Source organism: Bison bison, unplaced genomic scaffold (genome assembly GCF_000754665.1).
Source record: "Bison bison bison isolate TAMUID 2011002044 unplaced genomic scaffold, Bison_UMD1.0 scf7180017864040, whole genome shotgun sequence".
In the NCBI taxonomy this organism is placed as follows: Eukaryota; Metazoa; Chordata; class Mammalia; order Artiodactyla; family Bovidae; genus Bison; species Bison bison.
The window spans coordinates 4337039-4363125 of NW_011494612.1; the positions used below are offsets into that span (position 1 = coordinate 4337039).

Below are 26087 nucleotides of genomic sequence, written 5' to 3' on the forward strand. Positions count from 1 at the left end.
AGCTCGTCGGGCTTCCTCGGGTGCGGAGGCCGTAGTCGGGGGTCCGGATGCTGGGTCCCGGGTGGGGTCGGGGCCACGGAGGGGGCGCGGGCCGGGTGTCCTACAGCGGATGATGCCTCGCTTATCCCGAGTGATGGGCGCCGGCAGGGGCCGTGTGCTGCACTTGACTGGACCCGTCGGGACCCCGAACCCTGGACGCCCGTCACTGTCCCCTTCCGCCGCCCGCCCGCCTCCCGTCTGCGCTCCGCGGGGATGCCCCGGGCTCGACCCGGTAGGTCGGCGCTCAGCGACTGGGAGGTCCCGGCTCGTCGCCCCTCCCGCCCGCTGACCCCTCTCTCCTCTGCCCTGGGCAGACGAGGGGAGGTGCAGCCTTAGGGGTGCTCGGGTAACACCCGAGAACTTCCCGGGGAGAGGGTGCGCGGGGGATTTCCACAGTCCTGCCTGCGGCCCCCTTAGCGGGGCGGTGTTGAGAGGGCACCGGGGTGTTCCGAGACTGCGGGGGGGGCGGGGTTTGGGGAGTCCTTTTCCTCCACTTCCCACTACCCGCCTGCAAGCCTGAGGCGTCCCGGGTCCCTTGCCCTCCTCTCCCCGCCTCCGCCTTGGGTTTAAGGTGGGTGAGTGGCTTTGCGTGGGCCGAGGATTTCAGGGTTTGAGGGCTCCCCATTCTAAGTCATGCCTCCTGCCCTCTTCCTTGGCCTGCGTAGGCTGAGGTGTTCCTGTGGTGGGCGAAAGTCAGTACGTTGGCTAGTGGCCTTGGTACTTAACCCTTTGGGTCTGTTTTAAGGTAAATTGCTGGGAGTTTGGCTAGCAAAAATTTCTGTTTACTAGATTTTTTTTGGATTTTCTCTCAAGAAGGAAGTGGAAGAAGAATCTTTGCTTTTTCCCTCTTCCTCCATTTGCATTCTTTGTGAGGTCTGTCTGCCTTGTGCTTTTTGTCCCGGATTAGTCTTATTCAAGGATGGAGATTCCCAGGAGTGGAGTCTATAGCTTTTGGCTTCCATTAAGCAAATTCACTAACCTTTTAAAGGGAAAGCTAATTTTTGCCTATAGCTATTCCAGAAAAATAACGTACCCTGACTAGATTAATTATGCACTTAAGATTGTGACTTGTGTGTAGTAGATGTGTTATAACTGGTGTTTGATTTTTAGATGAAACTGGTGGGTTTTTTGGTTTGTTTTTTAATTAAGAGATGGAGTAATAGGTTATTTTAGTTAAAATAGATTATTTTAATTAAAATTGCATAATTGAGAAAAAACCTCTAGTACTGAGTTTTGGGTGAGATGATCCGTTTAAGGTTTTTCCTTTTCTGGGTTGGAGTAAACCTCTCCCGTTTCAGGGATATTATTGCTCCCTTAACTCATTTGCCAAATTGCTTTCCGATTTAAATGAAGGTACTTCTAATTAACTGGTGTTAGATTGAAAGAAATCACTCAAGTGTCACCTTTGGTAAAGTGAACTCAGTTTAAGATTAAGAAACTAGTTTCAAACTGACCCTTTGGCCTCTGGAACAAATTCAAATGTAACTCTTCCCCAACCCCCTTCTCTTCCAGATTAATTAAAAGAAGAATGAACAGTAATCCTTGAAGATAACTGGGCAGATTTTTCTTTAGGTTTCATTTTTAATACAGAAGTTCAAGTGGAGTCAGAGTCTCTTGTTACTGGTGTGAGGGTTTATTCAAGCCTTCATTTTGTTCACACAGACCAACAGATCATCATTTTTAGAGAAGATATCCACCCCTCCCCCCCTTTTTTGGTATCCTTGGTGCCAAATACTAAATTTGGGTGCATAATTTTGACACAAGTGATTTTTGACACAAGCATAAACTTTTTGGGTGTTGTGCCTAAAACTAAACCAAACTGTTGCACTGAGCATGGACATCTTGAATTGAGAGAACTGGTAACTTGATTTTAGTACATATACCTGAACATTAAAAAAAACAAAAAGGTTTCCTTGGAGGTGTGCCTCTTAAAATTATTTTCTTTGTTATTAGACATAATTTTTTTCATAGCACTGGCAGTACTTATACTGAAGTATTAGCAGAACCAAACAAAGTTGCAAAATCTATTGAGTAGTGTAGGGATCTCTCTATGGAAATTTAAATTTTCTTTGAGAATAAGTTACCATAAGTATTGGTATTCATCAATTCTCTCTCTTAAAATAAGCAACTAAATAATAATGCAAATTTCAGACTTACTTGTTTAACACAATAGTTTTTAGCAATGGAAAACCTACAGACGAATTTTTCCTTGGTTCAGAGCTTAAATAAAAAATTGAATGGGATGGAAGATGATGGCAGCCCTCCAGTGAAAAAGATGATGACAGACATTCATGCAAATGGAAAAATGATGATAAACAAGTTGCCAGCAGTAAAGAAGGAACACTTGGATGATTATGAAACACCAATGGAAACCGACGAAGAGCATGTCAAGAGGACCTGCGCCTCTGTGCCTGAACCTTTACATTTAAATCCTAGTTTGAAACATACTTTGGCACAATTCCATTTAAGTAGTCAGAGTTCTTTGGGTGGACCAGCAGCGTTTTCTGCTCGGTATTCCCAAGAAAGCATGTCACCTACGGTATTTCTGCCTCTTCCATCTCCTCAGATTCTTCCTGGTCCACTGCTCATCCCTTCTGATAGCTCCACAGAACTCACCCAGACTATGTTGGAAGGGGAGTCTATTTCTTGTTTTCAGGTTGGAGGAGAAAAGAGACTCTGTTTGCCCCAAGTCCTAAATTCTGTTCTCCGAGAATTTTCACTCCAACAAATAAATACAGTGTGTGATGAATTGTACATCTATTGCTCAAGATGTACATCAGACCAGCTTCATATCTTAAAGGTCCTGGGAATACTTCCATTCAATGCCCCATCCTGTGGGCTGATCACATTAACCGATGCACAAAGACTATGTAACGCTTTATTGCGGCCGCGCACCTTTCCTCAAAATGGTAGTATACTACCTGCAAAAAACTCATTGGCCCAGCTGAAGGAAACTGGCAGTGCCTTTGAAGTGGAACATGAATGCTTGGGCAAATGTCAGGGTTTATTTGCACCCCAATTTTATGTTCAGCCAGATGCTCCATGTATTCAGTGTCTGGAGTGCTGTGGAATGTTTGCACCCCAGACGTTTGTGATGCATTCTCACAGATCACCGGACAAAAGGACTTGCCACTGGGGCTTTGAATCAGCCAAATGGCATTGCTATCTTCATGTGAACCAAAAATACTTGGGGACACCTGAAGAAAAGAAACTGAAGATAATTTTAGAAGAAATGAAGGAGAAATTTAGCATGAGGAATGGGAAGAGGACTCAATCCAAGGCAAGTTTTTTTTTTTTTTTTTTTTAAGTAGCAATTTTGAACACTGGTAATGGTGTACTTTGAAATTGTATATTTAGAATCTAACTTAAAGTATTACTGCTCATTCAACAACAGCAAAAACTATTGATCTGTATAAGATGTTTGTATTACACATTTTAGGCTGTAAAGTGCTTCCTGTGTGTGTTCTCATTTGATGTTCCAAACAACCTGCTGAGAGAAATGGGATTATTCCCATTTTACAGATAAAGAGAATGAGGCTCAGAGATCAAGTGACTTTCCCAACGTTATATAAGCAGGGAGTGGAGGATTTGGGGCTTTTTTCTTGAGTCCGCTTTCTTTTTCACACATTTTGCCTTTTGATGACTGAATCAGTTGTTTTCTTAGGACTCTTAATTTACACTTTGGTCTTATCTCCATTTGCAAATGGTGTATTGCTAGCCAAAACAATTCTGGTAATGGGCTCCAAACAGCATTTTTCAGAGGTATATTTAGGATTTCTGACATTGTTTCTGTAATTGAATATTCAGACTTCATCAATATTGGAAACAAATGCAAAAGACAGATTGATCTGAAGACTTTGTGATTCTAGTCTCCAAGATTTTTTTAAAGAGGAATAATTTAAAAATTTATGACAGCTAGAATAAAGATTATTCTAGATTAAATAAACATGAATATAAAAACAACCAGCAAAGAGATTTTAAAGTTATTATTTTCTCACTGCGTTATTTGATAGGCTAAATGAGTATCTTCATTCCAAGAGTTTGAATACCTGGCTAATAAGATTTAGGCTATTAAATATTCAGTGTGTGGATCTGGTTTTAAAATATTTTCCTACTTGAATAAAATCAGTATAATAGCTAACACTGTTAAAACGTACCAAGCATTGTTCTTGAATAGTTTTACATACATGATTTTATTTTATTGGTACCACAAAAAAGGTGGCTGTATTTCATCGTAAAAATCTAATCTTTCCACTGTTAATTAGCTTTTTATTCCTTCAAATAGTCTATCTTTTCTCGTTCACAGAAGAAATGAATGAAGTGTACTAAATGACTGAAGGTTATTTATAGTGAGACTAGAGCTTAGACAAGAACCCAAGGTTGAGTGTCCTGTGCTTCAATAGGGTGTCTTTCCCGTTTGGGAAATTTAGTTTTCCCAATAGGGAAATTTAGTTACAATGTAGTTCTAAGACAGTGATTTGTTTCAGAAGCCCAGTGAAGATACTTTCAGACTTGAATTCAGGGTAGTTTGCTCCTTGCTGAATCCAAAGCATCAGTACTTTGAAATTCCTCGCCTGTGGCTACTAGATAAGTTTATATTGTTCTGGTGCCATTATTAACTGATTTTAAAGCATAGTTAACTTCAAGCCAGTTCTCACGTTGTTGGACTTGCTTACAACTGGCCTGGTCAGAAGCTGAAGATTGTGCTTATTACAATTGTCTATATTCTCAAAATGTGGAATGCCCCCCCTTAATATTTATGGTATTTTGCCCTAACCTAACTAGAACTCTTATATGTCCATAGGTGGCCACATTGTTTGCCAGATGTTCTTGGTCTGATCTTGATTGCTCTGACATAAGCATTTTGGGGATAAATTGCTTTGCCTAATGTTCTTGCTCTGTGTTTGTGAGAAAAAAATACCTGAGAACCATGATAAAGGTTAAAAAAAAAAAAGGTGATGAATTTACTTAACTGAAACTGAATGTGCTAGGGTTTGGTTAAAATTGAAACCGTCCTTCATCTGGATGTAGTCCTTTTATTGTATCAGAATTTATTAATTTGAATTCAGTTTTTATTTGGGGAAGATGTGAGTTTTTTTGCCATCTTTTTACTATGTTATTTTTTGCAGTATTTGCTACAGTGTTTTTGGCATATTTTGGTATTTTTTCTAATTTAATGTGAGTTTTAAGCAATTTAAGAGAATTTAAGAAAATTTTCAATAATCAAACCTTTCAGAAAGAAGTTTGGGGGGAGTTCATGTATAGTAATGTGTGCTTGCCACTTCACATTTTGGAAATACGTTCCTCAAAACATGTTAAAGTAGTTCTTTTTTGAAGTTCAGATGAGAGACCAGTCCCAGATGGGTTGCATGCTCCTGGCTGTGTAACTGATAAGACAGTAGAATCGGAAATTGAATGCAGGTCTTCTGACTTGAAGTCTAGAAATTTTCACTACTTTTCCCTAAAGCACACTCCATAGCAGAAACTGAATTTTGAGAAACATTAACTTTTCTTGTCAACTTACCTTCGTATAATGGTTCTTAAGCTCTCTATTAACTTTTATATAGACTCAGACTAAGGTATTTTACTGGGAAGGGAGTAAGGAGAAGGTCCTTTGACTGGGGAACATTTTTCATTATCTTCTATGAGTCATTGAATTGGTTGCCCAACAAACCAAATAGATCCAGAGGAAGTTCATTTTAAAAAGTCAAAATAGACTTTTTTTAAAAAAATTAAAGAATAACCTACCGTATAGCTCAAGGAACTCTGTTCAATGTTAAGTAGCAGTCGGGATGGGAGGAGAGTTTGTGGGAGAAAGGATACATGTATATGTATGCCTGAGTCCCTTTGCCACCAACTTGAAACTATCAAAACATTGTTAATCAGTTATGCTCCAATACAAAACAAAAAGTTTAAAATGCTTAAAAAATTAAAGAATATACTAAATATATTAAGTTCTTATCTAAAGGGCTTTAGGTTTAATCTGAACACTAATATAATTGGGTATGTTTAGCTAAAGAGCAGTTTTCTTGCTTTTAAAAAAACCCCCTCAAACTCAGTAGGCAATTGTTTGAAATGTAGCAACTGTTAAATTATTTCTAAGGATGAAAGTTATATTAGTAATGGTTACCAAACTATTTGCATAACTATACTGACTTTGCATAGTTAGGACTTAGATGAGAGAAATAAGTGGGATATGGTCAGTGTTCTAAGTGGAGAGCTGGCTATTCTTTGCAGACACCAAAGATAACAGTATTTTGAACTCTGTCTTAGGTCACCACAAGAAATAATACTTGATATTAGATCTGCCTAGCTTGCTTTGCAAAGTGGTGTTATGAAAACTAAACTACCTCTTCATATCATTTGAGTTTTTTATGTTTTTATTATAAAAATGATTATAGTATTTTACAGTGTGCAAATATATGCAAGAATATAATTTTTCCAAGCTTGGATTCTTTTCCAAGCTTCCAGTGTTATTTGATCTAATTCTGATTTTGTTGAGTCTTATGTTTCTATCTGGAAAAAGGTTTGCCAAGCAAACTGATCATTTGTAAATAAAATTTGAAGAGTAATGTTTACTTTGGATTATTTTCAAGCACATTAGAAAAACCTATTTGTAGTCAATTGATAAGATCTTTATAGGTGATTCTTTCCTGTTAGAACATGTGGCCAACAATCTCCAGATCACTAAGTAAAGATGATTTATGCCCTTATTTTTTTTTTTAGGAGTTAAAATTTAGATTTCTAGCATTTAGACTTGACTGTAAAATAGTATAGTGTTTATTCCTACTTAGGGAAAAGGCCCTATGAATTATCTGTGATGCGAATAGATTACTTAAAGATATCAACTTAGAAGTTTTCCTTTTAAAGTCTATTCAACATTTCACTTTTAGTATTGCATTTTTCTTACAGTTCATTTCTGTAGAGGTCATTTGGAATAATAATACTACAAAAACTTTCTCCCCTCTTGTAAGCTATTTTTGAGAGTTACTTTTGTTTAGGAAGTGTGTTTCTTAGTACAAACCTGAATGAGGGAAGGAAATACACTAGAGAGGATGGGTAACTATAAGAGTTGTGTTGGGACAAAATATGTAATATGTAAAATACTAATTGTGATAGATTTGATGGTAATTTGTTACATCAGAGGCGTAGTTTGCATTTTATGATTAGCATAAATTTTTATCAAGTGGTGGTAAGCTCAGAATCAAATGAAGTATTTGTGCTCATAGAAGGGACCAGTATGAATATTTTTGTCTGACTTTCTAAAATTAACAACTATCTTAATGGGTTTAGAGACTCTAAATTCTGGGTTTTCCCAGAATTTAGTCTAGTGCTTGGCATGTCAGTTACTCAGGGAAAAGGAAACTTTTTTAAACTGAACAAATTTTTAAGAGACAACCCTGTATTTTAGAATAATTGGGATTTTTTTTTTTGAAAAATGATGGTTTAACCCTTAATAAACATATAATTTGCAAGTAAACTATTGAATAAGACAACTGATCAAATGAGGGAGTGGATGTAAAAGTATTTTTGAAGAGTCTAGAAACATAGGATGATACTTCAAACTATGATTGAAATATTTACTAATATGTAATTTTGGATTTTTCCTTTCCCCACTTTTCTTGATTTTTCTAGAAGTATCTGAAGATATTTCTAAGTAAGATAACTGAGTATTGGGCTCAAATGTATCTCACATTAATTGTTTGTACACAGTAATTATATTAGTTGGATATTTGTTTACTTACCAAAATGAAGTTTGCAAGAAGAAAGTATAAAACAAGTTTGTTATAAAATATGTTATAGGGACATTTCAGTGGAATCATTAGAATGGCTTTGGGAATAGTGCCCCCTTATGGTTTAGAAATATAGTCTGTTCATTTTTATCATTAAAAAATGGTAGAACTTTTAAAAATGTTAGTATTTTTAAAAAGGCTTCTGCTAAAAAAACTTTATCCTTTTGGTCTGAAAAATGTTGAAAAACTTCAAGGAAATCAAGTCTCCTTAAAAACTTTGAAGAAAAGGGATAGGCCTGAATCAGTGCATAGTCAGCCAATAGTGTTCTTGTAGCTATGCATATGTTATAATTTATGCCAGTTGAGAATAAGGAGGAAAGCAAGAATTGGATAATTTTAATGCCTTTAGAATTCTGAAAGCAGAACATATGGAGCCAGGACTCAATTTGATCAAGTAAAGAGGTAAAACTAGTGTGGGAATATATATTTTGTCCATGTGTAAAATTTTGCTCTTTTGAGGTTTCATGTATGTTACATGTACATTAAAGTAATGTAAGGATTTTATTTGACTACAAGAAACCTAAAGAATATATAATTAAACCTTAACCATTTTTAAGGGTGTGGTTTAGTTCCATCACTAAATACAGTATAGCCCCATGTTAGGCAGAAAGAGTATTGAATAGGACAGATGTAAGTTAGTTTCCCTGGAGGGGGCCATGATGGCCCATTCCAGTATTCTTGCTTAGAGAATCCTGTGAATGCAGGAGCCTGGTGCACTATACTCCATGGGGTTTCGAAGAGTTGGCCATGACTGATGTGAATGAGCACACACACACACAGTTAGTTTAAAACTCATTTTGATTCTGAAACTTAGAAATGGGTCACAGAAGTGTGTGTGTAAAGACTAGCTGGAGGCTCCCTGGGCCAGGAATGCATCCTGTAGTTTCTAAATGTAGAAGGTGGTAGATGCTTAACAAAGGTTTGGATAAAACTGAATGAAAAGTCTTACTAGCCGTAGAAAGCTACCAGTGATTTTCAAGGAGGAAAACAGTTTAGTTTTAAAGCAATATAGCATTTTGTTTTTATTTGTGGTATTGAATTTATTTTACGGTTTCAAATAACCTTAAAAGTGTGTATTTTGAGTATCTTTGGGGACAAAGAATACAAAAATTAAACTTAACTAAAAATCACTTTGGTACATAAAAATAAGGCTTTTACTCCTTTTTGAAAAGGTTTTTTGGTGTGATTATGGAAGCACTATAGGCCCATTATAGTACATCCTAAAAAAAGTGCAAAGAAGAAAACAGAATTTTCTCATCATTTTACCATGGAGTGATAACCACCATGGGAATTTATTCCTTTATATCTGTAATGCTTTGTATTACAGATCTGTGCAAAATTATCTGTAGAGTGCGCTTGTTAATTTAGGACTAATTGTTGAAATAATACATTTGGATAAACTGTAGAACTTGCACTTAGAGCAGCAGTCATCAAATTGCAGTTTTTCATCTATATACCCTTTCCCATCTGGGGTTCTCTGAGGAGAATTAAGCCCTTTAGAAAGATTGTATATAGTACTGTTCTAAGTACTTTGGAGAGAAGTTAATTTAATGCATACAATGGGGACTTTGCAGAATTTAGGCTTGTCTCTTGAGAACCTCAGTTGAGAAGGATGGGGGGATGTAAAGGAAGTCAATTTAGTGGGTCATCAGCACTTTAAAAATACGTGAAATAGAGTAAAATTTTAAAAGTGCATTCTATTGCACATAATAAAATAGTTTACATTTTGATGTTAATTTACATTATATGAAGGTCAAAATAATCTCAGTTTTTTAAAAGCATATATCCTGAAATGGGATAGAAAAGCAAAGCCTTACATTTACATAGATTAACTTTTGACACATAGTTTAGTTAAAGGATGTATGTGACACGTAAATTTTCAAATAATTGCAATATTAAGTGAACTAGACACCATAGAATGCCACTGTAAAGAAGTTAATTTTTTTTAAGTCCCAGAAATTAACACGATTTTTATCAGTTTGTTCAGATAGAAAAGGAAGTGATGTTATACTACTGATTTTTACATGTCTTTGTTTCCATGAAGGATTTAAATGATAATTGCACATAAGAATGTGAGCCTTTGCTTTTCCTGTGTGAGTTTTTAAGCACTTTAAACCTAAAATTGGCTTTATGAGGTAGATGACACAATTTTGTAGTGTTGAGTAGCAGGAGACATTGCTGATTGCTGATTGCTGCTTGTTGTGGTTGTTAGTTGCTAAGTTGTGTCTGATTCTTTGGGATTCTGTGGACTTGCCAGGCTCCTCTGTTCATGGGATTTCCCAGGTGTGGGTTGCAATTTCCTTCTGCTGGGGATCTTCCCCTTCCAGGGATCAAACCCACGTCTCCTGCATTGGCAGGCGAATTCTTTACCACTGAGCCACTGGGGAAGCCCATGATTTCCTGCAGATCATCTTTGATAAGTTAGTGGAAGTTCTTAGATCATATTGTTACAGGTTTGTATCAGGTTGATTAATAATTATAATTAATCATTACAGTGATTACTTTTACAGTGAAATGAGGCACAAAACTAAGCCTTAAAATGCTACCTTGTAACACTATTCCTATTTCAGTTGTTGAAACACTCATTCACAACATGTTGAAAGTATTGAGGAAACCTTATCCTATTCTGAGAGATTCCATTTCTTTCAGTAAGAGTATGTTGGCAGCTGTCTGATAGGGTGGTAGGGTGTCTAGTGTCCTGAAATCATTTATGGACCACTTGAATGTCTTAGTATTATACATAATGAACTTGGTAGGGACATTTGCTTTATACCTAAGGAGTTATTGCTTAACAGTGTGTTCAGTCATGTATTTACTAAGGTTGCTAACAATTTATGTTTGGCTGTATAAAATAATGTGTATTTAATATGCATTATATTTTATTTAATGGAAGCACACCATTATAGGTGTGAAATATGGGTATAGACTATGAAATAGGTATAGACTATGAAACTTACCAATCTACCAGTCCTTCATACATATACTGACTTATAAATACCAAAATGTAAAAATTAATTTTTGTCTTCCTAAATTCTATTTTAAAAAATTCTTTTCCCATATAGTAAAAAAATTTAATCCAGATTTTTTGAGGGGAACTTTTAAAATCCCATCAGTACTTTGAGATATTGTCTTGATTACTTCAGTTCATCAATGTTTGTCATTAGGATTTAATTAAAGATCACAATATTAATCTGCCACTATAATTAGAAACTAAGAGTGCCACCTAAAATCAGAGGTCACTATTGAAGATAAGTCTGGGAGTTTTAAAGGGTTTTTGTCTTATTTGTCTATATTTTTTTTTAGTGCAAATTGGAATGTATATGTACTAACGGTGCTGAGTGGATGAAATTGCTTTTGTTACTACAAAGTGATGACAGAAATACTTATTGGTCTTTTTGTAAATGAAACCAGGTTTTCTATATTATTTGTCATTGTGAGACTAATAAGCATTGTACCGAAATACAGTAGTTCTTTATCAGGAAACCTGATTATTAAAAGGTCATGTATACATAACACAGTTAAGTTGAAACTTAGAGAAACTTTGTGTAAAACATTTTCTAATATTTACTTATTTAAAATTAATTCTTCTACTATACGTTTTAGACTTGTTTAAATTTTGCTTTCTTAGACGTATTTGTTGTTTTATGACTTAGAGAAAGAACTTTAGGAATGAAATCATGCCTGAAATTTTTCTTATGTGTTTCAGATGAGGATGTCATCTGTTCATTTTGTGGTAGATAATGATGGGGAAGTTGAATGATAAAAGTATTTTAAAATGTTAAGGCTCTAACTTGAGCTACTAAGTGATCTATTTCTTTTCTTTGCCAAATAATGTAATGTAGTCTGTTTTAGTGTTTAATTACTTGAAGGGAATAAATTACCCTCATATTGAAAGGTAAAAGAAAAAAGGCAATAGCTGTATCTTGGTGTCTCATTTTTATTCCTGATCAGTAGTAGCATTACTGCTGTGCCATTTAATTATACTGTTATTTTTTTGACGACCTAATTTGTATGTTGCCACAAATGCAGAATAGATGAGAAAATCTGGCATGACTGTGAATGTTCTGTTGTGTTCTTTTCTTAATTGTTTTTAACATGCAGTTAGGATAATTTGTTGTAAATGTGTTTATGGCTTACCACAGAATATTAGGTAAAATTAACTCCCAACATTTTATCATGGTTAGTGTTGTGCATTTCCCCATCATTTATATTATTTAATTTGTAAATCGGATCTCTAAAAATGCACCCAGAGACAGTTGAGATTCTTCAACACTTCATGGAATAAAGGGGTATTAGTAAATGTGAAAGAGAATAGTAGCAGAGTAACCTTAAAGGGGGCCACCCTGGGAATTTAATGAGCTACACTGTCATTCAGAATTCATTCAACGAATATTTATTGAGTCTCTACTGCATTGCCAGGCATGGTGCTAGGTACTGAAAATACGAAAGTAATTAAGACAGTCCTTGACCTCAAGCTGCTACTTAAGCAGAGGCCAGATAACCACTCATCAGGAGTCTTGTATAGGAAATTCAGACATTTGCTAGAGGACTGCACTAGATGATCTTTAAGGTAGGTTTTTTTAAGAACCCCCTCCTCTGGGTCTCTCTTCGTGGGTAGGTACAAGAATAGGAAACAAAGGTCAGAAACAAGAGAGGGATGGGTGTTTAAATAGAAACGAATGTGCTAACAGTTATTTAAGGTGGCATTTGAAGTTTAGAGATATCATAAAAGCAAAACTATACTGAGTGTGGATTATGAATAAAAAAGTAAAACTTATACAAACTTATCAAGCTATAGAATTTTGAAATGAACATGATCAAAATTGAGTCAGATTTGAAGTCAAGATCTTTGGCTGAAGAAGTTTAGAATTTGTTATTCTGAAGATTTAAAATCCAGCTATCCATAATAGTAAAAACTTTTAAATATAAATATCAATTTTAATAGTTTTAATTTAAAAAATCTGGAAACTGTTGATTTCTTGGGCAGTAGTACATCCAGGATGTCTCAGATATAAAACTGATGTAAAGTGGAGCTTTCTTTATTTTCTAAATAATGAATGTAACAAATGACCTCTAAAAAGGAATTTCTTATTTATTTTGAGCTGATCTTATATTTCATTGATTTGTTAGAATGAGCTTTTTGTTCATTAACACCTCTTTCATTACAGTGTTGGGGTGAAAAATGTTCTGCCTAAATGAGTTTTCTAGATAATGAAACTACTCTTCTCAGCACTGTGTCTTTTTTAAAAACTTTAACCTTTTTTAAAATCTAAAATGCCAAATACTTTTCAGTCTTTCTAAGTGTATGTATGAATATGTATATATATGGTATACTACTTATGAGTATAAATATTGACTATAACTATGTCATATTGACTCAAGACTTCTTAAACATTAGACACTCTGTTGGAATAAGGATAGGGAACAGTTGAGATATATTATTTTTCCTAGCCTGTGTATGAGAAAGCCCTCAGATTGTCTTGCTTTTTGAATCAGTTTTTGTGTTTGTGTCTTGTAATTCTTCTCTCTCTTTAGGCTGTCAGCTGGCACCTGGCATCTATCATTTAGTATTTCTGTTGCCATTAGTCAGTTCCCCTTCTAATTTATGGTAGAACTAAGCTATAGGCTGAGAAATTATGTAAACAAATGATTGTTGTATTTTATAAATAAGCAGTTGATTTTGCCCCAGATCCTGAACTTCTTTAGAACACTTGACCAGGATTGTGAAGTTTTAAAACAAATTCTACTCTGTATATAGAGTCTAGAGGCCCTCACCGAATACTCACCTCTTAAATCCTTTCAAAATATTATTCTTTTCCCTATAATCTTATGGCCTTGTTAGTCTTTTAAATTCTTTGCCCAATAATTCTTAACAAAATGTTGATCTCCCAATATGTGTATGTAGGGGGAGGGGAGATGTGTAAAACAAACCAAATGAGGAAGTTAGTAACCACAGGTTATTTATTTTTTCTCAGTTTCTGAGCCTCAGTTTTCTGATCTGTAAAGTGGAGATAATTGTACCTAACTTAATAAGCTATTTGTTAGAATTCAGCAGGATATAAAGTTCTTATCATGAACTTTGAGGTAGCCAGTTACCCTCTCCTTTTCCTTTATTTACAAGTACAAGGCTAAAAAGAGCTTTTCCTATTTATGATAAAATGTGGTTTACTGATAAGTGTTAGCAGACAAAGTGGTTTCGAAATTTGGCAAAGTATTGCTGTAGGATGTTATCTAATGTAGTATGCTAAGAAATACTGTACATTTGCAGAGTACTGTTATTTAAAATGGATTTTTAACACAGATTCCATAAGTATGATATTTGATGAAATCATTTCTGGTAGTCCATGTTAATACACATGCTGAAGCTGTTCTTGTGATGAGGTAGTTAATGTCTCTTTGAGTTTTAAGTGACTAGACCTAGTATTTTAAAGAAAGACTGCCCTATTCAAAGATAATTCTTGAATTACATAATTCTTTACTAGTCAGTGTTCTCCAGAGGCAGCCTACAGCTCTGTCGAATACACACCTAAGATTAACCATCATATCTTCCTTCAATAAACTTTTCCACTTCTACATTTTCTACAGATAGATACACCACCAGGAATGGAATTGCAGTCATGGTATCCAGTTATAAAACAGGAAGGTGATCATGTCTCTCAGACACATTCATTTTTACATCCCAGGTGAGTGGGTATTAGCGCGTTCGTTCCTTCATTCAACATCTATACAGCAGATGCTTTTCTAGGCTCTGGGAATTCGTTATATCATTTTAGGGTGGTTTTTTTTTTTTTTTGCTAATCCAGGGAATGAGTTCAAATAAGTTGAATATTTGAATTAACTTTTTTTGTATGTTTCTATGTTTTTTCCTGGAAATATGTTATTTCCTTTTTGCCCTAAAGTGGAAAAAATGAAAGTTTAAAAATTTTCCTTACTTCCCTTCAAGAGGTAAACCAACTCTCCAAGAGTGTGGTGTACAACTTTGATTTTTTTAAAATGAACCTTTTTTTGAACTTAGAGGTTTTCATAGTAGCCACACCCCTCAAAATCAATGTTCATATTTTCAATAAAGATACACCTTAGATTATAAACTTTTTATTTAAAAAAACCTAGACTTTTATCTGCTGCTGTACACATTTATCTCCTCAAGCACAGTGATGGAGAATCTCAATCTTACATTTATATAGTTCCTTCTATTCCTTTTACATTTGAAATAAGCTTTGGAGCAGTATTAAACCTGTCCGTTTTTTTTGCAGGATACTGAGTTTTCACCCTCAGAATTCATGTAATTGGTCTAGAGGGACAATATAGATGTCCTGTACAAAGAAAATGTAATATAAGAGGATATTATTTAGAACTTAGAGGATGAAGTGTTAGGTCACTTAAATGGTTGCATCTTTTGGTTAAAGGTTAAGCAGATTATAGTTAATCATATGGTACTTAAATATCTAGCTCAAATTTGTTCCATAGGTCTCTCAGATAATCTCTTGCACAATTTTATGTGAGCTTTGAGCAAAATTGGTATTGGTGGTTATCCCTTTGATCTTAGTTTTGCTTGATTTTATTATTGCTGTTTTATCAAATTAAGTAGGAAATATCAAACTATTTTCAGAAGATTGCGTGGTGGAGTCTGATCCAAGGAGGATAGCCCAGTAGCTGGGCATTGTTCAGAACACTGATTGTTTTCTTGAAAAGAGAGAAGGGCCCTGGGAGCTTTGGGGCTGCAGTGAATCAGGCCATAGCCATGCAGTGTGGCCTGAAGCAGCCTCACTATAGCAGAGCAAGGGCTCCTTGCTTTGGAGGGGTGGCACACAGGGAAATGGTCCTCCGAAGTACCATGTAGTTTGTTTTCTTTGGGCATAAACATTACCTACTCAGGGTTGTTGAACTGCTGTGTAAAGTACTTCATGGTTTTAGTTCTCATGAGGTTTTGAGGGAAGGAAAACTGATTTTCTTTTCAGTGAGTATCTTTTTATTGTTTAGAAACTGCTTTTTGCAAAATAACAGAAATATCCTCATAATTTTGCTCTTTGTGCCTCAACTACTTACTGACATTTTCAAGAATTCTTTTCTAAGACCCTTATTTTCTAAATTGTTGCATTATCTGTTTTGGTTAAAAAAATTGTTTAGCTATAGAAATTGATGTTAATATATTTTTACCTAAATGTAATATGTATCTTATTTTGCCATTCTTTGTTTTCAGCTACTACTTATACATGTGTGATAAAGTGGTTGCACCAAACGTGTCACTTACTTCAGCTGTACCCCAGCCTAAAGAGGTCACAAAGACAGAGGCAAGCAAATCTATACCAAGACAGTCAGAGAAGCCTCACAGTAGTGGGAAACATCAAAAAATAGTGTCTTATCCAGATGTCTCACTGGAGGAACAGGAGAAAATGGATCTAAAAGCAAGTAAAGAATTATATAGCCACTTAGGTAAGGATTCAGAAATTACCTTTTTAAAATCATGTCCCTAATCAGCATATTTATTCAGCATTTTCAAAAAGAGGGTTTCTTTTAATAAGAGAATTTTCCGAATAATTGAAGCTTATATCTTAAAAAAAAAAAAAACAAAACACCTTTCAAAACTCTGAAGTCTGGGAAGATCCCAGGTGCCGGGGAATAGCTAAGCCCATGCGCCACAGCTGTTGAGCGTGTGCTCTAGATCCCAGGAACTGCAGCTGCTGAAGCCCGCCCGCCCTGTAGCCTGTGCTCTGCAAGAAGGGAAACTACAGCAATGAGAAGCCTGCACACTGCAATGAAGAGTAGCCCCCACTTGCTTCAACTAGAGAAAAGCCCATCTAGCAACGAAGAGCCAGCACAATAGGTAGCCAAAAATAGATTAATAAAATTATCTTAAAAAAATATATGATAATCTGTAAAAATATTGAATCAATTATGTTGTACACCTGGAACTAACATGATACTGTTAATCAACTGCTTCAATTAAAAAGAGAAAGAAGTGTACTAAGTGTAGTTAGGTATAGGACTCAGAGACATTAAGTTGTGGAATAAACAAGGATTGAAAATGAATAGCTGTGGGAGCCAGGCAGATGGCATAAATGCAGAATGCTGGCTGGACATTTAAAAAAAAGCTGCATAGTTACAGTGCCTTTTAAAATATGGTGGACCAAACAAGATATGTCTGCTCACTTGCTGCCTGTGTTACCCTCTGTAGCTACAGAGTTTTGCCTACAGCTTAAGCAAATGTAACAATTCTTTCAGCTTTCTCAGAGCAATGGAAGAATCCTTTTGTTATGTAATTGTTTTCATAGATAGTTGCGATTCTTTGGGGGGAGTTTTTACTTTAATTTTGAGATTTTCCTTGGATTTAACTATGGCAAAGAATAATTAGTAACATACATTTATAGCATGTTTATATTATATTTCCTAAAGTATTCTAGAGGCTTTAAAAAAATTGTTGAGGTGTAATTCATATACCATAAAATTTATCCTTTTAGATTGTACAATTGAGTGGTTTTTAGTAAATTCACAAAGTTGTATAATGATCACAATTAATTTCAGAACATTTCATCAACCTTAAATCCTGTAATCCAGAAGTTAGTCTTCACTCTCCCCTTTTACCAGCCTCTAATCTGTTTTCTGTTTTTATGGATTTGCCTGTTCTGGACATTTCATATAAAATGATTGTACAGCATGTGGCCTTCTGTTGCCTGGCTTCTTCCACTAAGGATGTTTCCTCAGTAGATGTTATAGCATGTATTATTAGCACTTCTTCCCTGTTTGTGGCTTAGTAACTTTCTGTTGTGTGGATGGATAAGACCCTGTTTTGTTTATCCATGTGGACATATCCAAATATCCAGCTGATGGACATTTGGATGTGTCCACATTTGGCTGTTACGACTAATGCTACTATGAACACTTAAGCACAAGTTTTAATGTGAACATATGTTTTTATTTCTCTTGGCTATATATTTAGGAGTGGAATTGCTGGGTCATATGGTAACTCTATGTTTAATATCTTGAGGGACTGCCAAACTGTTTTTCAAAGCAACCATACCATTTTCCGGAGAAGGCAATGGCACCCCACTCCAGTACTCTTGCCTGGAAAATCCCATGGGCGGAGGAGCCTGGTAGGCTACAGTCCATGGGGTCACGAAGAGTCGGACACGACTGAGCAACTTCACTTTCACTTTTCACTTTCATGCATTGGAGAAGGAAATGGCAACCCATTCCAGTGTTCTTGCCTGGAGAATCCCAGGGACAGGGGGAGCCTGGTGGGCCGCTGTCTATGGGGTCGCACAGAGTCGGACACAACTGAAGTGACTTAGCAGTATACCATTTTCATTTCTAGCAGCAGTCTCTGAGGTTTCCAGTTTCTGCACACCTTTGCCAACAGTTGTCATTGTTTGTCTTTTGATGAGAGCCATCCTTGTGGTTGTGAAGTGGTATCTCATAGTTTTCATTTGCAATTCTCCAAGTTGACTGATGGTACTGAATATCTTTTCATGTTTTTATTGGACACTGCAAATCTTTCTCTTTTTACTTATTTGGCTGTGCCAGGTCTTAGCCGCAGCACATAGGTAGGGTCTTTAGTTGCGTGTGCACTCTCAGTTGCAGCGTGTGGACTCTAGTCCTCTGACCAGCAATGGAATCCAGGTCGCCTGCATTAGGAGTGCAGAGTCTTAGCCACTGGGCCACCAGGAAGTCCAAAGATTGCAAATCTTTGGAGAAGAACCGTTGAGATCCTTTGCTGTTTTTAAGTTGGGTTGTCTCTTTATTGTTGTAAGAGTTACGCGTACATTCTGGGTACTAGAGCCTTACCAGTTAGAGGATTTGCCATTGTGTCAGTTGTCTTTTCACTTTCTTGGTAGTGTCCTTTGAAACACAGAAGTTTTAAATTCAGATGAAGTCCAATTTGTTCCTTCTTTGGTTGCTTACTTTGGTCATCCACTTTTAATTAATTTTTTGTAAAATGTGAAGTTCAACCTCAATTGTATATAGATACAGTTGTCCCAACAGGGTTGAAAAAGCTACTATTACTCATTGAATTGTTTTGGCACCTTTGTTAAAAACCAGTTGCCTGTAAAAGTATACGTTTATTTCTGGACCCAGTCTTTATGTCCGTACTACACATGGTTTTGATTTCTGTAGCTTCATAACAAGCTTTGCAATTGGAGATTGTGAGTCTTCCAACTTTGTTTTTCTTTTTCAAGATTACTTTGGCTATTTTGGTTTCCTTTTATTTCCATATGAGTTTTAGAATCAGTTTGCCAAATTCTGCCACACAGCCAGGTGAGATTTTGATAGGGTCTGCATTGAAAAAGTAGAATCAGTTTGAGACTACCATTTATTGTAGTCTGTTTGGGCTGCTATAACAAAAATAACATGACTGGGTAGCTTATACCATAGACACTTACCCTTTCACTGTTCTAGAGGCTGGGGAGTCTTAAGATCAAGGCACTAGTGGATTTGGTCTGGCAGGGGTTTGCCTCCTGGTCTTCTCATTATGTACCCAAATTGTGGGAGAGCGCTCTGGAGTCTCTTTTATAAGGGCATAAATCCCATCATGGGGTCTCTACCCTTATGAGCTAATTATCTCCAAAAGGTTTCATTTCCTAATACCATCACATTGGGGGTTAGGATTTCAGCATAGGAATTTTGGAGATCACTGACTTCCAGATCATGATATCGTCTTAATATTAAGTCTTCCAATCCATGAACATAGGATTCCTTTCCATTTATTTAGGTCTTTTATTTCTTTCAATAGTATTTTATAGTTTCTGTTGTATAAGTTTTATACTACTATTGTTAAGTTTATTCCTAAGTATCTTTATTTTTTTATTTTGTTTATAAATGAAATTGTTTTCTTAATTTCATTTATGGATCATTCTAGTGACTTTTGACAGAGTGGTGTTTATACTTTGTTACTTCTTTTTTACCTTGGAAGATCCATCAGTCTCGAATAATTCTACCAGCAAAAAGAAACCTGAGTCTACCACTTGCAGCTTAGCCAGAGACACAAGCAAGTCAGGAACTGACTGTGATGTTGCAGCTTCATCTCCACTTCTTGTCAAAGACGTCACTTGTGAGGACGATAAGGGAAAAATCATGGAAGAAGTAGTGAGAACTTATGTGAAACAACAGGAAAAATTGAACTCAATTTTACAGAAGAAGCAACAACTTCAGATGGTAAAATTGTTATTTAAATGATAGTCCATTGTGAAAAAATACTTTTGCATATTCTTCAAGATGAGATGCTATAAATGTATTTAACATTGTTCAGTTTTATACTTATAAGAAATATGAATATACTTTTAAATTTTTAGAGAAAATAGTTTTCAAGATAACTACTTATGTATAGAATTAATATGACACCTCAGTTTTGTAATAGATACTTTCTGTCCTGTTTTTTTTCTGAATTGAAAGGTTTAATGTGATAGAAATAAAGTAAAAATTACATTGTGACTCTTTAAATTACAGGAAGTTGAAATGTTGAGTAGTTCAAAAGCTATGAAGGAACTTACTGAAGAACAGCAGAATTTACAGAAAGAGCTTGAATCTTTGCAGAATGAACATGCTCAAAGAATGGAAGAATTTTATGTTGAACAGAAAGACTTAGAGAAAAAACTAGAGCAGGTAATGAAGCAAAAATGTACCTGTGACTCAAATTTAGAAAAAGATAAAGAGGCTGAATATGCAGCACAGGTAAGAATTACACAGTTTGTATAGTGTTGCCTTTTCAATGTGGAAATTGAAGCTGTTACTTTAATTTTATTACAGAAATTACTTTTTGTTAAACTTGTTTCATTTAGGCTAGACTTTGAAATAGATAATTCTGTTAAACACAATTTTATGCTATATCATTCAAGATGATTGTTTTGATCTTGGTTGTTGCATTACTTTACATTTTTATTGGATTTCTGTAGTTTAGTTGTCCTAATTGCTAATCTCTAGCTATCTGAGTATCAGTGTTATCATAATGTAATACATGGGCTTTCAAATCAATGGCTTAACAAACGTAAACTGTTGCCTACTATGTTCACAAGCCCTGGGGCAAAAGTGCACAGTAGCTCACAACTTGGGAAAGATGAACAAGTAACTCCTAATCTGAGCATGCTGTGGTAAAAGGTATACTGAGGTGTAAGGCATAATGAAAGTGTTCTGAGTGTTCAGTTCCCTTGACCTTTGTTTTGCCCTCATTTTAAGGTCATGTCAAAGTCAGATTAATAGTATTGGATATTCAAGAGATTATACTATGCGTGAAATAGTTCATTTTTGCAAAAAGTGAATTGAAAGTAGGTCTTTGCCATGATGTGAGAAGTAAAGGAAAACCAAAACTGAATGAAAAACTGACACAATCTTCTGAATCACACAGCTGGCAGAACTGAGACAGAGACTGGACCATGCTGAGGCTGATAGGCAAGAGCTCCAAGACGAACTCAGACAGGAACGGGAGGCAAGACAGAAGTTAGAGATGATGATAAAAGAGCTAAAGCTGCAAATTTTGAAATCATCAAAGACTGCTAAAGAATAGAAACCTTCAAAGAAATCCATCTGTGTGTTCCCAACAGGGTTTATTTTTATTTGTTTACTTTGGTAAATGAATTCTGAACAATTTAGCTGCATGAAATAACTAGGCATTCTATCCATTTGTAGATCAGAGAAAGTGAAGAGATTATATATTAGTATATAAATTTTTACATTTTCCAAACGAATGAAAATGTATGTTTCTTTGTACTGTTCTTTTCAACCAGCTTCAAACCAATACTTTGCAATTTCAACTGTTAGATATGATGCCTATATTTCTAATGCAGTTTAACAATTGCATACTTTTTAAAAGCTGCATTGTGTGATGGAAAATAGTTTTGATCAATTTTGTTATCCATATTTTAGACTCAATTTTAGATACAATGATGGCTTCATATTTCATATATAGAGCTACTCAAGGAGTTGTCCATTTTTTTCATTAACTCAATCTCCTTTCTAAGTTGAAAGTATATTCATTATTATAATCAAAATTTTTTTTGTTTCGTCTTGTGGCATGAATTTCCATCAGTTCCTTTCTATTTAATGTCTCCTAAGAGACATTTTGTCAGTAGAGGAATTTCATTGATGAGGTTATAGCACACCCCAAGGGAAAAGATAACATGCTTTCTTATATACTGCTGCTAAACTCAAGAAGCAGTTATAATTAGATTTTCTGTTTAAATGTGGTTATATTTAGAGAAAATTTTTTATGCAGCAACTTTAGAAGAGGGAATAAAATGTCGTAATTTTTGAACTTTTGTTTATGTTGTTAATAGTGTTGTGAAAATATTAATGTACTTGAGAAAAACTGATCCCATTGATGTACATCGGTTTCTATACAATCCATAATCCTCCTGTACAGTTTTTTATGTAGTTGTGGGTCGTACTGAAATTTATATAATGGATTTGTTTTCCTTTAAATTGTAAGATATTAAACACTTTGAAGGTTATTTTGGACTTTTGTATGTTTAAATGTTAAGTCTTACCAAATGTGCATGAATGGACCATTTTCAATTATTATTTAATATCAAAATCAGGAATTTACAGTCAACTAGTAGTGTATGATAGGTTAATATAGGGAAGTTTACTTATCTGCTACTAAGAGATTTTTAGATAGTTTTTAGAAGACAGAAATTCCATAGTTTGGGGAGGGACAACTTCTTTCTGCACTTTTTTTTTTTGCACAGAAAAGTCTATCATTAATGGCAAATTTCATGTTAGTTAATTCTTGGCTTAAAAGATACTAGGTAAAATTCTTAGTATGCATTTTTTAAAAGAAAGTTTCCTGAAGCTACCATTAATTGACATTGTTATCTCATGAATTTAATTTTTATATTCTTGTGTATGGTACTATATGAAATTACTTGAGAGCTAAATTTATTTTATAAATAAATCAGCTAAAGTTGAGGTTATTTACTCTTCCCATAATAGACAATAGATGCTTGGTATAGAACTTCAAAAGTAAGTAGGTTATCATTTAACCAGTTATTTTCATATTTTGCTTAATGGTACTTACATAGCCTAAAAGAATTTTTGTACTTCCCAAAGTATAGTTTCTTTACTAGAATATCATCTAAATGTGTATTTTCTATTTTCCATTTAAGTTTTACTGTGTTAACCCTGCAGTTTAATTGGTTGATCCTTGGAATCTCCTTAAGGAAGAACACATGTTAAAATGACATACAGGAATAAATATTAAAAATGACATATGCTTCTAATACTTTTTATTTGCCTTTATCTGGAGAAAGAAAAACACAAAGAAATTTATGACACAGTTTCGTTTTAGTTGTGGATTAGTTGCATCACAGCTAAGGTTTTTGGGAGGTAAAACTCAAGCCTGTATAATTTATTTTTCTATTTCACTCAAAATCTACTTATGTTACTTAGTTAAAATGATAAGCTATTGAAGTTTCAAGTCAAAACATCTAAAATAATTTGTTTAGTCATTAAAATATGTTTTTAAAAATTCTAAGCAGTGCTTAATCACCTTTAAATTGTCTTAAGCTCTTAATTTATTAGCTTTGAATAAAGAACTATTTTTTCTAGTCCTTCACATAAGGGAAACTTGCCACATGAAATTGTATAGTCTTCATTTTTCAGAAGATACATTAATGTGCCATCAGTTTCTAACTTCTTTGAAAATAGTGTTTTTTTTTTTAAGCCAATTGTAAATAGTATGCCTATTCTAGATAAAAGTAATTTTAAGTTAAACTGTACAACATAGCTTGAAAGTATAGAGACTTTGTAATACTTTACAAGTGGCCTCTGCTAAAAATATCTTATCCATATAATTATTCTTCTCTTCTTTGCATGCCCATTTTGTGTGTTGGTTGTTAGCTTAAAGTTTGTTTTAATGTTAACTTTTGGGTGCCAGCTCATCAGGCAAGAATATTTTCCCTCAGATGTCATAATATTTTTCTTTTTAGGAAAAATATAAAAATACTTTCAAAAGCTGTGTTAAAGGAATGACATATCACAAGTGCTAGAGCATCTTTAAAAGGAAGAAAAGATAGAATATTAGTTGACTGGGTGATGAATGATGTTAAATTTGAATAATGATAGTTTCTGTATTCTAAACTTGATGAGAAAAAGGTACCAAGTCTATTGTAAAACCTGCTGTCATTGAGGAAGCTCTGAACAACCCTGGTTTCACAAATAACACTTTGAAAGAATTTGACCAATAATGTAAGTTTGGCTTGTGCTTTAGTTTTGTAAGGCATACTTTTTTGCTTCAATTTCTGTGTCCAGGAGAGTTTGGATGTTTAATGGTTCTTGAGCTAATTTTATAATATATTTAATATATTACCAGTTGAGATATATAAAAGTTGTACATATTGAATTAAAAACCAGTTGCTAAAGTAGGTGTAATAGACTGAGTACAGTGATACCTGCAGGTTGGTTACCCATATGTTCTAGAAGTCATGACAGAACAACCAATTCATTTACACATCTTTGGTTTCTGTTTGAAGGAAAGTAAAATGATAAACTTGAGCAATATAATACATGCTCAAAGTTATTTCCCTATATGAGTAGTAAAGCTGGTGCTGAAGATTTTTGATCAGTTTCTAAAATTTTCTACTCAATGACTTATGTTTTGATTGCTTAGGAAAAAATCCTTACTTTTATTTGCTCTTATGCATTTAATCCACACGACAGCATATTACAGATTAATAGAATGAAAAGTTGTGCTCATACTGTACATTTATTTCTGTGCTTAAAACTACTTGTTAGTTTTTATTGAAGCTGCCAGCAATAAGGGACACATTACTGCTATATTATACATTGTGAGATTGAACAAACAGCTTAAATTTTTTTCCTGGCGTAAGACACTTAAGCATTTCCATTATTGGAAGGAATTTGTATGGGTATTCTATATTTCATCTTGTTTAAAAGGACAGTCTTTTTTTTTTTGTAAAATCCATTTTAAACTACATAATGCAATTTGGAGCCTGTTTTTTTTAGTGATAGTAGTAAATGTTTTATATAGTGCTACTGTGTTTGAATTAAAGAGAACAAATGTAAAAACTGAAATTAAAAAATTAGGCCTAGAAAACAAAATAGTGTATTAAGTTAGTTGAATGTAAAAGAAATTTATAAGATTTTTTTCCTATAGATACCTCACTTGAAAAATAAAGCACAGCATACTTAAAGTAGTTATAGTTTAAAAAAAAAAATCCTACTAAAAGAATTACTAAATCTTGAACAACTCTTGGGGAGAATTGTAGTTTGGGAGAAATAAAATATACTTGCTTTTAACCATCCTGTTAGAAGTATTTATTTATCCTGATAATTTTAAGCCAACACAGTAGTCTTAAATTATTTCTGAATTTCTAATGTGTGAAAGCAGTAAATGAAAGATCTGTCGTGCAACTGTTGAAACAAATTGTTGACTACATTGACCATAATTCAATTTAAAATCTTGCCAATGATGTACAGTTTTATGGGTAAAATTGCTGTGGTTGGTTGCATTACATGACACACAAAACTGTCCTCTACCTCACGTGAAATAAGTATTTTATATGGTTTTACTATAAAACAAGACTCATCTATCTGGTCACTTAGTTTACAAATTTTGAATTATATTTATTGAAACATGACATACTGTGCTCTTAGCTTATACCTCAATTGTATTTTGTGCTGTTTTCCATTTTCATGCCTTGTAAATAACTTGTATAGATTGTGGATCAAATTCCAAATAAAAACTTTTAATGCCAGTGAAATTGATTTAAGCCTTCTTGGTATCCTGTGTGAACTCAACTTTCTTGTTTCTTAAGATTGACATTTTCTCCTTTGGTTCCTTTAAAGTCTATTCATTACACAGCAAGTGACTAGGAACTTTTTAAAGATAGTAAAATGTGAAATTCTGTGTGATTTTGTTTTATTCTGTTGGCCATACTGCACAACATCTGGGACTCTAGTTCCCTGACCAGGGATCTAACCCTTGTACCCTGCATTGGAAGCATGGAGTCTTAACTAGTGGACTGCCAGGGAAGTCCCCTATGTGATGTTTTATGTGTGTTTATTGTGTGTTTATTCTTGCTTTAACATCCTTTCCTCACCTCCACCTCAGGTATTAGTTACTATATAACATTATTTTAAAAGCTAGAAGCTTAAAGGATCACACGTGGTATCTGAGGGGCTGAAGTCCAGGAGTAGGCTGCCTGAATGTGATGGCTCTTAGAAGGGTACTTTTCTGGTGTTAACCTGGGGCTGAAGGCGAATGAGAGCTTGACAGCTCTGATCTGCTTCCCAGCTCACTCACAGGGC

General features: G+C 34.8%; 1 protein-coding gene across 4 annotated transcripts; it reads left to right on the forward strand.

Moving 5' to 3' along the window:
* The first annotated feature begins 41 nt into the window (after positions 1 to 41).
* On the forward strand, positions 42 to 25540 carry SKIL (SKI-like proto-oncogene). Of its 4 annotated transcripts, none has more exons than XM_010835234.1 (7): positions 42 to 271; positions 1552 to 3319; positions 14418 to 14515; positions 16033 to 16265; positions 19741 to 19982; positions 20274 to 20498; positions 21169 to 25540. In XM_010835234.1, the coding sequence occupies exons 2-7, from the start codon at positions 2222 to 2224 to the stop codon at positions 21325 to 21327; spliced, it is 2055 nt and encodes a 684-aa protein (XP_010833536.1). In that variant the 5' UTR covers positions 42 to 271; positions 1552 to 2221; the 3' UTR covers positions 21328 to 25540. The 4 variants fall into 4 exon arrangements, with proteins under 4 accessions (XP_010833536.1, XP_010833537.1, XP_010833535.1 ...); XM_010835233.1 differs by lacking the exon at positions 42 to 271 and adding an exon at positions 334 to 610; XM_010835235.1 differs by lacking the exon at positions 42 to 271 and having other exon boundaries at positions 332 to 3319; positions 20274 to 20429.
* The last annotated feature ends 547 nt before the right edge of the window (positions 25541 to 26087 follow it).